The sequence below is a fragment of the Notolabrus celidotus genome, chromosome 14 (genome assembly GCF_009762535.1).
Source record: "Notolabrus celidotus isolate fNotCel1 chromosome 14, fNotCel1.pri, whole genome shotgun sequence".
In the NCBI taxonomy this organism is placed as follows: Eukaryota; Metazoa; Chordata; class Actinopteri; order Labriformes; family Labridae; genus Notolabrus; species Notolabrus celidotus.
The window spans coordinates 31,603,059-31,615,715 of NC_048285.1; the positions used below are offsets into that span (position 1 = coordinate 31,603,059).

At 41.5% G+C, this 12,657-nt stretch overlaps 1 protein-coding gene and 1 long non-coding RNA gene across 5 annotated transcripts in view; one reads left to right on the forward strand and one right to left on the reverse strand.

Annotated features, from left to right (window-relative positions):
* Positions 1 to 12,657, forward strand: part of LOC117825835 (spectrin beta chain, non-erythrocytic 4-like) — a 70,410-nt gene that overhangs the window by 5,895 nt on the left and 51,858 nt on the right. Inside the window, exons 3-13 of the mRNA XM_034701799.1 lie at positions 4,565 to 4,722; positions 4,915 to 5,066; positions 5,388 to 5,561; positions 9,510 to 9,601; positions 9,748 to 9,828; positions 9,962 to 10,077; positions 10,218 to 10,330; positions 10,459 to 10,646; positions 11,624 to 11,741; positions 11,985 to 12,143; positions 12,315 to 12,617. Coding sequence (XP_034557690.1) covers positions 4,578 to 4,722; positions 4,915 to 5,066; positions 5,388 to 5,561; positions 9,510 to 9,601; positions 9,748 to 9,828; positions 9,962 to 10,077; positions 10,218 to 10,330; positions 10,459 to 10,646; positions 11,624 to 11,741; positions 11,985 to 12,143; positions 12,315 to 12,617 — 1,641 coding nt within the window. The 5' untranslated portion in view covers positions 4,565 to 4,577. The remainder of the gene's footprint in view (positions 1 to 4,564; positions 4,723 to 4,914; positions 5,067 to 5,387; positions 5,562 to 9,509; positions 9,602 to 9,747; positions 9,829 to 9,961; positions 10,078 to 10,217; positions 10,331 to 10,458; positions 10,647 to 11,623; positions 11,742 to 11,984; positions 12,144 to 12,314; positions 12,618 to 12,657) is intronic.
* On the reverse strand, positions 2,507 to 4,226 carry LOC117825839. Of its 4 annotated transcripts, none has more exons than XR_004633910.1 (3): positions 4,087 to 4,226; positions 3,074 to 3,278; positions 2,507 to 2,924 (listed from the first exon to the last, which is right to left on the reverse strand). It is a non-coding gene; the product is annotated as an uncharacterized LOC117825839 (long non-coding RNA). The 4 variants fall into 4 exon arrangements; XR_004633911.1 differs by having other exon boundaries at positions 2,507 to 2,929; XR_004633912.1 differs by having other exon boundaries at positions 2,507 to 2,929; positions 3,170 to 3,278; positions 4,087 to 4,225.

Consider the following 12,657-nt stretch of genomic DNA (forward strand, 5'->3'; position numbering starts at 1 on the left):
TAATGACACCTAAGGCATCAAACTTAATCCTGGAATTACTTTAAATGAAATAATTGATTCAAGTAAAAATAATCAATTAAATGAAACGATGTGAATAGCTCCAACACTCCCTAAACAATCCTGCTCTGATAATCGTACAGTGAGGGAGCGACAGTCAGAAAACACTGCATGTATAAGAAAGGCTGAGCGGCAGTCTCACGTGTTACAACTGTGTCACTGACTCAGACAGGTCAGAGTCTGGCGTCTAAAACTTCAAAGTAAAGAGAACAACAGCTGATGGAGCAGAGACAGAGCTGAAGTAGACACACAAAATCTCAAACCACCGGAGGAGGGGGGAAACAAGGACGGCCACTCTGAATATAGAGCACATCTTTTTAGGACATGTAGAGGTTAGGATTCAGATACACCTGGAGGAAAACACAGATACCTGTCCTAAATATTAGAAATAAACAACATAAGTCAGTGCTAAATGGTCATCATTGCTTCCCTTTAAGAAATACTCTCCTGCATATAACAATCACTGATTTATCCACTGACTGTTTTACTGATTTCACAAATATTTATCTTTTAAAAACCAGTGTTAAAAATAGATCAGTTACGGTTTCTCAGGTGATTTGTGCAAAGAGCTTATTTTGTCCAAAGAACAGTTAAAACTCAGAGTTTATTTTAGTTTACTGTCAGTTATGACTAAATCATCTCAACATCAGAGCCTGGAACCAGAAACTGTTTACAAGTTTGATTTAAAAATGATGAAAACGATCAGCTGATGAGTGTCCTGTCAGTCCGTATGACTTGATGCAGGTGACAGCAGGAAGTAAGTAATCAATCTATTCAGCTCTAGTCTGTTTTTACTGATGAAAGATGTGCTGACCTGCACAAATGTTTATTTTTTGCGGCACATACTCACCAGACAAACATGATAAGGACCTTTTGAAATAAAAACTGTTTCATCTTTCTCTCTCTCTCTCGCTGTCTCTCTTGCACTCTCTCTCTCTCTCTCACACACACACACACACACACAGGTGATGCCTGCTCTTTTTCCACCTCATGGAGAGATCAGTGAGGCTGCTGCTGTCTGCATGTTTGATCCTAGGTTGTGACTCGTATCCTGGACTAAATCAAACAGTGTAACCCTGTGGAGTCAGACAAACTTCATATGGAGACGAGTCTGAGAGGCTCAGGACGGTCCAGAAAGAACCTTCCAGTGATCCTATTTAGTTTCAGTTTATTTGATTAATGATTAAGGCACATTAATCAACATTTCATCCGTAGTCTGAATGCAGGTACTTACATAAAACATAAAACAACAAGATTTAAAGTTACAGGATGTCACAAGACAGTTAACAGGATGCTACACGAACTGACTTACAAACACATTTTACATACAAAACATACACTTTTGTGACATTATAAAAACAGGATGGAAGGTGAGGCTAAAGCCCCCGGGAACAGGCATCAAATGAGGAAACAGATTATTCCTGTGTACATGACTGGTTTGTTTTTAATGTTCAAGTGGTACAGTAGTTCTCAAGCTCCCTCATGTGAGCTGGTAGTTTGAGGACTGTGTGTCTCTGACAGACACAACCATTTGGCTGAATTTGGTTTTACGTCTTATCACAGTCTCCTCTTGTTTGTGCTCTAGTGTTTATCATATTGTGGTTTTTTTTTAAATAAATTTGATCAATGATGGAGGGGCAAACCCATAGCCTATGATCATGGCATAGTTTCCTCTACCTTTCTTCTCCAGGTTTAATGCTTTGGAACTTTATGAACAGTATAGGAGACATTAAACAGATCATTCTACAGCAGCAGCTCTAACCATGTCATGTGTGGTAGTGAGCTTTACGTGTGAGATCTTTATTCTGGGAGGTGTGAAAGTAGTAGCATCAGTCAGCATCAGTCAGAGTTGTGTATTTCAATCCTTACACAACCTTTATGGACGTCATTTGAATCCCCCACCTGACCTTAACATTAGAGGGAATTCTCTGTCTGTATTTAGGTGTTGAAATATGCAGGCTGTACATTCTTAAGACTCTGAATCCAGTCTAAATCTTTCTGAACTCATTATGAGGTGTGTGTGTGTGTGTGTGTCTGTATGTAGTCAGACAGGGTCGTTGCTCGGGGCCGGCTGATTCCTCTACAGCTGAGTCTGATGATCAGATTTAGGGTGAGAACACAAAGTCAAAGTCACAAAGACGTATACACACATGCACACAAACACACATCAGAGCTGTGAGTCTGATGATTGGAAGACACCAGGTGTTTGAGGCTAGGCAAGGATCACGGCAAGGAGACCAGAGGATAGACGCACACACACACAAAAACACACACACACAGTTTTTGACTGTAATTATATTGTGACAGTTTGACATGTAAACATCTCTGTTGTGGTACGACTATAGCTTCCCTTCTTGTTATCTTAGTTTGTTATAATTATGATGTCTCTACTATATTTGTATTCTTCTGTTGTCTACAGATCAAACACATTAAGATGTTTCTTTAAACGTGCTTTGTAAATGAAGTCTTTATTATTATAAGAGACAGATGACCTGATAGTGAAAGTCAGCTGCAGCTGTAACAGCGTTATTGTGTCTGGGTGAAACTGATTTGATTCTTCTTAAATGCATGTCACAGTGAGAGTAGCAGCTTTACTTCACCACAAATAAGCAGTGGTTCATGTTTTGGTTCCTCAGTTCACCTTTTAAGTCAAACGTCCCGTGTTTTTACTTCAGGTGGGGTCTTGTGCCGTCCTCTCAGCTTCATCTCAGACATAAAGCACTGAAACGCTCTGCCCTTATTCCCTCCAGGGAGAGCAGCGAAGTGCACAGCTACCCCTCCTCCCCGTGTCTCGCAGGGCACGATGACATTTACTCGATATGGCTACATTGTTTTCCAGTGGTTTAGGTATAGCGACAACTGTGAGCCTGCACTTTTTTATCGCAGAGCGGAGGGAGGGAGAGGAGAGAGAGGAAGAGAAGAGATTTATGTCAAAAAGGTTGATACAGAAGATGACAGAGAAACTCTGTAACCCCGTGTATCAGCCTCAACTGTACTTGCATTTTAATACATTTACATTTCTGAAGATCTAAAGAGTCACTCAGTGAGTCATCCCACTTAAACACCTTTGATTCAGTCTTAATGATCATAAACACACAACATCTATACAAACATGTGTTCCCCCATTGTAGGCAGGTTAGGAGGAGATGCATCAAATGCCATACATCATGGCCTGAGGACTCATCTGCTCTTCAACCGTGTGTATGTTCCATCCATCCATCCTGTGGGTAAAACAAAGAGAGGGGGGAGGAGCTGGTGAAAACTCATAACCGAGCATCATTAACCAGGACACAGATGATGTATTTTTTTGTAGAACTGAGAGGCACCAATGTGTGTGTTTTTATATTTAAAAGAGACACATCTTTGGCCTGAAGGGTGTGTGTTAGATGTTTTCTGTCTTAGAGAGAAGTGACTGTGTTAAGCTTGATTTAGGTTTATTTTAATGAACTGATGATTTTCAGTTTGGGGGAGAAAGTAATAATAACTCTTGAAATCTCTCTCACAGACTAATCCTTCTTTAAATTTAAGTGCACGCATTTTCCCTTTTTCAATGTATGATTCCAACAGATTTTTTTACTGGTGTTTGCATACAGTAGGCAACAATGACTAACCAATGCAGGGATGCATTTTTAAAAACTCTTTTGAAAGGATGTCCAAACATATTGTTTTCTTAAGAGTGTTTAATGCGTTGTGTTTTCACTAAACTCAGTCTTTAGAGCTAATTTTAGCCCTGAAGTGATTTGAAACTACTCTTGGATCACACACTTCAGAGTCTTGAAGCTAGAGCTGATGTGTCACTATTTTTGGGAGCTTTCGATAACCGAGCAAGTTGGGGGCATCTTTTAACCATTGGATGTGTTGTGCAGATTGACTTACCAACCACTGCTCTTTGTTAAGATTTGATGAAAGTCTAACTTGGTTTCAAAAGGCTCTCTGCTCTTTAACTGAGTGAGACGTTCCCTAATGATTATCAGAAAACAGATTCTGCATTATCATTCTTTTGTGATGTTGAACGTTTCCCCTCCTTACCTCTCGCTCTGTATTGTGTGATGTCTTGGTGAAGTTATTTTTATCCTCAAGTTTTCAGCTGTCAACCGGAGCCAAAGAAGAGATGAGAGGACAAAATTATATTACTCTCTGTCTCCTTCCATCCTTTGAATCATCACAGATTTATTTTTAACTCGTCTTTTGTAAAACTCTGCGTTGCCAAGGACAGAGGCGGCGTCATTCATAAACTGAAAAAAACAAACAAACTGTTATTTATGTGCTCCAGGTTTTTATTTTGGCTTTGAAGCCATTTATGGATTTTAAACACTCCTAATTAAACTGATAGCACTGCCTAACTTTTCATGTTATCATTCCTTGTGATTCATGTATCTTGAATTCTTTAGAAGAGCCTGTGTGGCTGAATAGCAATAGGATGTCAGAGGTGTGTGAGGTGATGTAGAGAGTCATCATAAGGTGTGAAATGCCTTTCAGTGACTGTAGATCATTCATTTTCTTGCAGGGTGTTGGGCGCGATGGCTAATGCCTCCCCGGACCTGGACAACGCGGAAGCCCAGCGCCAGCTCAACAACAACAACCGACCAATCGGCTCCGGGTTCTGGGAAACAGAGTGTACCAGCTCCAAACTGTTTGAGTGCTCCCGCATTAAGGCCTTAGCAGGTCAGAGGTCTCAATCATGCATTTGCTCCTTTTGCTCTCTGGAATTAACGTGTTAAGAAAATACTAGAAATATTTTGTTTATATTTCATGTGAAACTGACTCAACTGTCTGGTTCAAGAGAATGATGTGACCTCAGGAGCTAGATTACCTTTCTCTTTTTTAATGTAAACCGATGTCTCTTACTCCTCTCAGATGAACGAGATGCGGTGCAGAAGAAGACTTTCACAAAGTGGGTTAACTCCCATCTGTCCAGAGTTTCCTGTCGAATATCTGACCTGTACAATGACCTGAAGGATGGATACATGCTCACCAGACTGCTGGAGGTCCTCAGTGGAGAGCTGCTGGTAGGAACACACAATATGTTATTCAACCTGCAGCAGGCGTGAACTTTTGGTGTCAACTTGAACTTTTCAAAAAATAATTTGTGGAGCACGTTGTTGTTGTGTCAGAAGTGGTGCTGTATACTCACGGGTTTTTTTTATGCATGTTCCAAAACCTTTTATCCCCTCTGCGGTTTTCAAAGGTTATTTTATCTCTCTTGTTTTAAGGTATACAGTAGATAAAATACAAAAAGATGGCTGCAGAGTAATCTTTGTTCATGGAAATAATGAAAATAAAGGTGCTTTGATGTAAATAGTAGTGATAAATCCCTGTGTTCCCACCAGCCGAGGCCGACACGAGGGCGTATGCGGATCCACTGCCTGGAGAACGTGGATAAAGCGCTCCAGTTCCTCAAAGAACAGAGGGTTCACCTGGAGAACGTCGGGTCACATGACATTGTAGATGGAAACCACCGCCTCACCCTTGGCCTTATATGGACCATCATCTTACGCTTCCAGGTACAAGAAAAAACCCCAAAACACATCTTAATCAGTGATTCAATTCTACAGCAAATACAGTGTGGGACTTGTTAGCTGCTTCAACCCACCCTGTGTTTTGCTTGTGAGCCCTTGAAGCAGCTGCAGGAGGAAATGTTCAGTTTACAGAAGCATGACTTTGATGGTGCTCTGATTCGGGTTATTGTGTGTCCTGTGAGTGTCTTGCTTGTGAGGCCTTAAATTCAGTGCTGGATTGGCAGACTCTGCTCTAGCATCAAAAACCTAAAGCATAGAAAGTTATTAACATATTTTACTTGGTTTACTTTGAGCTGGAAGAAAATATGTGGTTTGATTTCTTGATAGTCTCAAGGATCATAACTTAATGCCTGGTAGTGGTCTTGTGTTGTCACTATTACGTTGGTGTTTGTAGCTCATCCCTGACGTAGAGGTAACTTATTGGCTAACTTTCAAGGATCAGCTTTTCTTGTGTGACATCAAATCTTAAATCTGCAATGACCTGCTAGCATATGTTTCTGTAGTACTCACTGAAGCGTGAGGATGCTGTGTACAGCGAAGGTTTCAGTGAGGGCTGATGAGCTGCCAGTGGTTCTGTTCTGGGGTGGCTGTCACAGCTGCTGCATCATCAGTGTGCGACAGCAGCCGCAGTGTTTGGTGGATGAAGCCTGAATGTCACAGGAGCTGAGAGGTAGCAGTCCCCTTCCAGTCTACTCCTGCAACAAGGACGCGCACACACTCACACACACCACCACCCTCACTGCACTCGCTCTCTTACTTACACACTCTGTTAGCCTATCAGTTCATCTTTCTACGCACACACACACACACATTTAAAAACTGACATCTTTCACATGCACACGCTGTCACACAAACTCTCACACACACACATATCAGGCCTTAGCAGCAGTGATACAGGATCAGTTCCTGCCATGTAAGTACAGCAGCAGCCTTCAGCTTCTCTTTATTACGCTCCAGTGCCACAGTGTGGCTTCAGCACAAACTGCTGTTTTAGCATTATTCAGACCTTTCTGTAACATTTACTATGCACAGTCACCTAGTAGTCGTCTCTGGGGACACATTTTTGTCATGCTAGGCTTTACTACCAACCGCAAAGCACGTTAAACAGCACTGCTAGCTTAGATCGTGGCATTTCGAATGACTATCTGCAAGCCAGACAAGTGAGACACAGCAGATACATGTTCTGTGTGTAAGGCTGACTGGACTTACTTGTTGTATGATGTTAACCTTGAGACCTAGATCATGATGGACATTATTTACATCTAAGCATGCTTGACAGTTGATAGCCTTTCCTGTAATTATGAAATCATGCGATCCACAAACTTGATTTTTTTTTTTGCCCAAATTTCCAAAACATTAAGTTTCAGCTTTGGATCCGAATGACTTATTATTAGGTCAGTTATCTAAACTTCTCTGTTGAGTCGGCATCCGCCATTGTGAGCGTTTTAGGCAACATCAGTGTTAGCTGAAAACTACCCAGCTACCATTAGCTCTGAGCTTGGCTTGAGCCCTGCTTGCCTGCTCCCATGAGCTAGTAGTTGAGGGCCTGTTCAATTTTGCATGTGCTGAAAATGGAGGGCAGTGTGTGTGTGTGTGTGTGTGTGTGTGTGTGTGTGTGTGTGTGTGTGTGTGTGTGTGTGTGTGTGTGTGTGTGTGTGTGTGTGTGTGTGTGTGTGTGTGTGTGTGTGTGTGTGTGTGTGTGTGTGTAAGAGAAAGAAATTATGTAAGAAGTTAGGGAAAGAGGAGAAGATGGTTGGCTAATGTGAAACGGCTAGTAGTGGTTTAGTTAAAACAGGAAATGTGGGACTAAATGATGTCAGTCAGTGTTCTCCATCAGTGATTATTGATCTCCCAGCAGATTAATAAGTTAAAATGTTAAGTTGGTTTGAATACAAATCTGGTTCTTTAGTGATCATACTTTTTTTTATCTAGTCTCTCCTGCTTGTTGTATCATTGTCTCTGTTTTCAAGCGGCATTTTTAGAATCAGAATCGGGTTTATTGCCAACTAAGTTTTACACATACAAGGAATTTGTTGTGTTGTTTTGGTGCAAAATGAATGAACACAGAATAAATGCAAATAGTAACATTCTTTAACAGCAGTGCTACCACTATCACCTTAAATAGAAACAGTTACAGTCATTAAGATCGTATTAAACAGAACTTGAACAAAGCATAAAAAATGTGGAATGGAGAGTTGTACATTTGTGCAGGAAGGTGCAGGATGATGTGAGTGCATAATCTAGCAGGACAAGTATTAAGAAGACAGTGTGCAATTACAAAACTATTTTTAAGTCCAGTGCACGTTTATGTAACACACTAGTCTGCTTTATAATCTTTATTCTACTGTGATGTTAATTGAGAGCATGAGAGTGTCGGGTCCAGGGTGGGGGCGGGGACCAGGTGTCATTCATGAAGCTAGTAGCAGAGGGGAACAAACTGAGGCGTGACAATTGGCTCCGGATGGACGGCAGCCTCTTGCCTGAGGGGAGGGTCTAAAGAGCTTGTGTCCAGGGTGAGAGGGGTCAGTCTTAGCAGAACGTCTCGGGGTCCTGGAGGTGTACAGGTCCTGCAGAGATGGCAGATTGCAGCCAATCACCCTCTCTGCAGAGCGGATGATATGCTGCAGCCTGCGGTCAGCATGGTGATAAACATCAAGCTGCAGAATACACAGAGATTTAGATTTATCAATAACATTTAGTTTGGAAATGTTTCAAAGTAGCTATCCTACTCAATACACAAATGAGTCTTTACATATTTTTTACACAATGAAAAGAATGGCTTCCTGTCATCTTTCCTTCTTGCACTTTGTCTTCCTTCATATCCTCCTTTTCCTCCCTTTCCTCCCTTTCCTTGTCCTGTAAGAGAGTTTGCTTTGTCCAGTCAGCAGGTAGGGCCAAACCACTGCAGTAACTGCACACAGGCAGAGAGAGAGAGAGGGAGAGAGAGAGAGAGAGAGGGGGGGGGAGAAAGGAGAGGATTGACAGTCAAAGAAAGGGATAATTCTTATGTTTTTAAAAGGACTGTATAGGAATAATATCACGCTGTTATTTGAAGTATTTGCAGTGTTGTTTCTTTTTAGCCTTTTATTAGTTTGTTGTCTGTAATGTTGTCACAGCAGACATACTTTACATCACAGAATACAAACCAGAGGACTCGTGTATGAATTATACTTTTTCTTCCACAAACTTCCTGGATAAAAACACTTCACACTGTTTATTTTCAAACTGAGACGAATAACACATTAAAAGGATATGAAACAGAGAAAATCAAACAACACTTCTCTGTGAAAATGTGACCAGGTAATAATATTGGATGCACAGAAATGTTAACTGAATTCATAAATACCTAAATAGAAATAATGTTAAGTTAAATAATGGGGGTTTTTTTGTATGCATGTTTATGCACAGGCATCATTTGTGTGTGTCTGTAATCATCACACAGGCAGCAGCTGATTCCAGGGTGTGAAGTCCCCAATTACCTTAGATCATGTCAGTGTGATGTGATCAGTTGAATGGCTGTCAGTGTCAGCATCAGTCAGGCGTTGTGATGGCGCTGAACTAAAACCTTAAGATCATATTGCTCTCTGTCTGTGTTGACTCCTCCTGCTGCTCCTGACCCAAGTGATTACTTTTTTCATTTTAAAGTACATAAAATCCACACACATGTTGACACTGATTTACAAGGTTAGTTGTGTACAATGTCAGTCTATTATAGCGTTCAAAAAGAAATAATTTCAGACACAACCTTAGTTACTCTATGTTTCTAATCAACACATTAATTGACAGAGTCGTCTGTAATCGGACGCCTAAATAAAACTGTATGATCACATAAAACCATATCTCTAAAACAAAGGTGTAGCCTGTGCCTTAAATTCTCTCCTACAAAATCTGAACTGTTGAACTGAACTGTTGCTTTTCGGTGTTCTTGTTCAGATCCAGGTGATCAAAATAGCAACGGAGGACAACAGAGAAACTCGCTCTGCCAAGGATGCCCTGCTGCTCTGGTGCCAGATGAAGACGGCAGGGTGAGCAGTCATATCAAAAATACAAACTAAACTGTATTTAGTAACCATTTACAGCATGCCATGTACCGAGTTGGTATATAAGTGTCAGTTTTATAAAGCCTCTTTTGTATGCAGTTGAAGTTACAACAGGTTTCTCTTTGCTGCAGGTACCCTGAGGTCAACATCCAGAATTTCACCACCTGCTGGAGAGACGGACTCGCCTTCAATGCCCTCATTCACAGACACAGGTGAGTACTTTTTCGTTAACATGTTTTGTGCAAGGTTGCAAGTTTTAGAGCAATACAGCAATATTGAAATAACAAAAATGTTTTAGGAGTTGAGCCTTCCAAACATGACATGGGATCTTCTTTTGCCTTCCAGACCTGACCTGATAGAATTCCACAAGCTAACGCGGTCCAATGCAACCCACAACCTCCAGCAAGCCTTCAACATCGCTGAGCAGCACTTGGGGCTCACCAAACTCCTGGACCCTGAAGGTGACCATGTTACACTTCTTTTTGATATCAGGTCAACCCACAATACACAAAGTGACATCTATGACGTTGGCATTAAAGTATCTCTGTTGCTCCTTTTTGAGTCAAGTTGATGTAAACCTCTGTGCTGTCTGTGTCTCTAGATGTGAACACAGAAAACCCAGATGAAAAGTCCATCATTACCTATGTGGTCTCCTACTACCACTACTTCTCCAAGATGAAGGCTCTTATTGTGGAGGGCAAGAGGGTTGGCAAGGTACAAATACATCTATTTGCAAAAACATACAATCCAGTAACATCATAACTCATAAAATATCTTAACTATCATCACGTTCTTTATTGTCTTAACTTTGGATACCAACTTCTACCATCTATCTAACTCAGGTGCTCGACAACTGTATTGATGCGGAGAAGATTGTCAACCGCTACGAGGAGCTGGCGTCAGACCTGTTGGACTGGATAGAAAAGACCATCGCAGTAATCAGCAACCAGAAGTTTGCCAACTCGCTAACGGGAGTTCAGCAGCAGCTACAAGCCTTCACGACCTACTGCACCATCGAAAAGCCCATCAAGTACGTATTATACATTTTAGAGTGAGATGTTTCGTTCTGTTATTATCGAAAAGGGTCAAAACTCCAGCAACACTTGTAGTATATGAACAACTTTATTCTTAGACTAATGCGTCAGGCCACAAGCTGAAATCTGTTGCTTTTTTCAGGGAAAGTGTGAATAGTATCTTCCTTCATTTCCATGCAAACATGCTTTAAACACACTGAAACCAAGCGGCAACCTCCGGTCTCAAAATATGAAGCCCATGCAGAAGTGTTATAAACTGCAATTTATCAAGAATCCACTTGAAGCTGGCTGCAGAAACACCAGAAACATACACACCAATTCAAAAAAGAACACATAGCTGTTGGCTAGGAGGCTCAAACCCTGGTCCTACATGCTCTGTGAGTATGCAGACAGATGTGATGATACTCACACACATTAAAAAACACATGATACAGTTTATCTTCTTGCACTCTGTGTTATGTCCAGTTGACTGGATCTGTGTGAGTTAAGTGTTTGTGTCAAATAACAACACTTAATATATGACATATTGAAAACGCAAACATATGGCACACACACACACACACTTACACAACGTGTGACTGATTTTCACAAGTACACATGCTACTGAGAACAAATGAGCGTGAATAAATGAAGATTCTCATGAGAGCCAACATGCGCACTGATAATCCAATTTCTGTTATTGTAACTCAAGGACCTAAAAATGTCTTCAACATGAATCAGTTCTGTCATCATATCCGTCACAAAACCCATCAGACTCCCCCTGAGTTATGAACTCTCTGGACTGCAGAGAAATGGCACTTCACCAGGAGTCCTCAGACCCCTGTCAGCCAGCATTTACTTTGCTAGAGTGTCCTTGTGCAAAAAGAAAGTTAGAAGTTCTTTCCATGCGTCTCAGGGGGGGATGTCAAAGGAGAAGAGGACATATTGTAAAAACAGCATCACTTACAAAAAATGTGTTGTTTTTCTTTCTCAGGTTTCAGGAGAAGGGTAATCTTGAAGTTCTTCTCTTCACTATCCAAAGCAAACTCAGAGCCAACAACCAGAAACCCTACGTGCCTCATGAAGGGAAGCTCATCTCAGACATCAACAAGGTCAACCAAACGCCAGCCGTGTTTTCTACTTTATTCTTCTTCTATTTTTTCACTTTTCACAAAAGTGGAAGCGCACACTAGGGAAAATTACATTAATTGAAACTCTTCAACAGTCCCTGGATTACCTGCATCTCAACTTTTTAAGTCATGTTCACCTCTGGCTGTTCTACTGATTTTTATTTTCCTTAAATTTTACATTTATTTAGAGTTATTTCTAACCCAGTTTTCATTTTCCTTTTCCAGGCCTGGGAGAGGCTGGAGAAGGCGGAACACGAGAGGGGTGTGGCTCTGCGTAAGGAGCTGATCCGTCAGGAAAAGCTGGAGCTGCTGGCTCAGTGCTTTGACCACAAAACCACCATGAGACAAGCATGGCTCAACGAGAACCAGAGACTTGTATCACAGGTAGGGAGAAACAAAGTGAGCCAGAAATAGAGATCATTAATACACTTTGATGAAATGAATAGCTGTAAAATCTCCCCGGTTATGAATTTGAATCCTGTTTTATTGTGTGCTCGCAAAGATGCTTCCTTTGTTGTCATATTTCTGAGTTGTCTGTCATATCTCTGCCCACAGGATAACTTTGGCTACGACCTTCCAGCAGTTGAGGCGGCAATGAAGAAACACGAGGCCATCGAGGCCGACATAGCATCGTATGAAGAGCGAATAGGAGTGGTTGTGGAACTTGGTGCAGAGATGGAGTCAGAAGGATACTATGACATACGACGTATCCTGGCACGAAAGGAGAACATCCTGGGTCAGTGGAGTCTGCTGAAGGAGCTGGTGGCTGGGAGGAGGACCCGGCTGGAGAAGAACCTGGCGCTGCAGAAGACTTTTCAGGACATGGTCTACATGATCGACTGGATGGAGGACACACAGGTACCAATGGCCTTAATTTACATACTCAATTGAGCGCTGT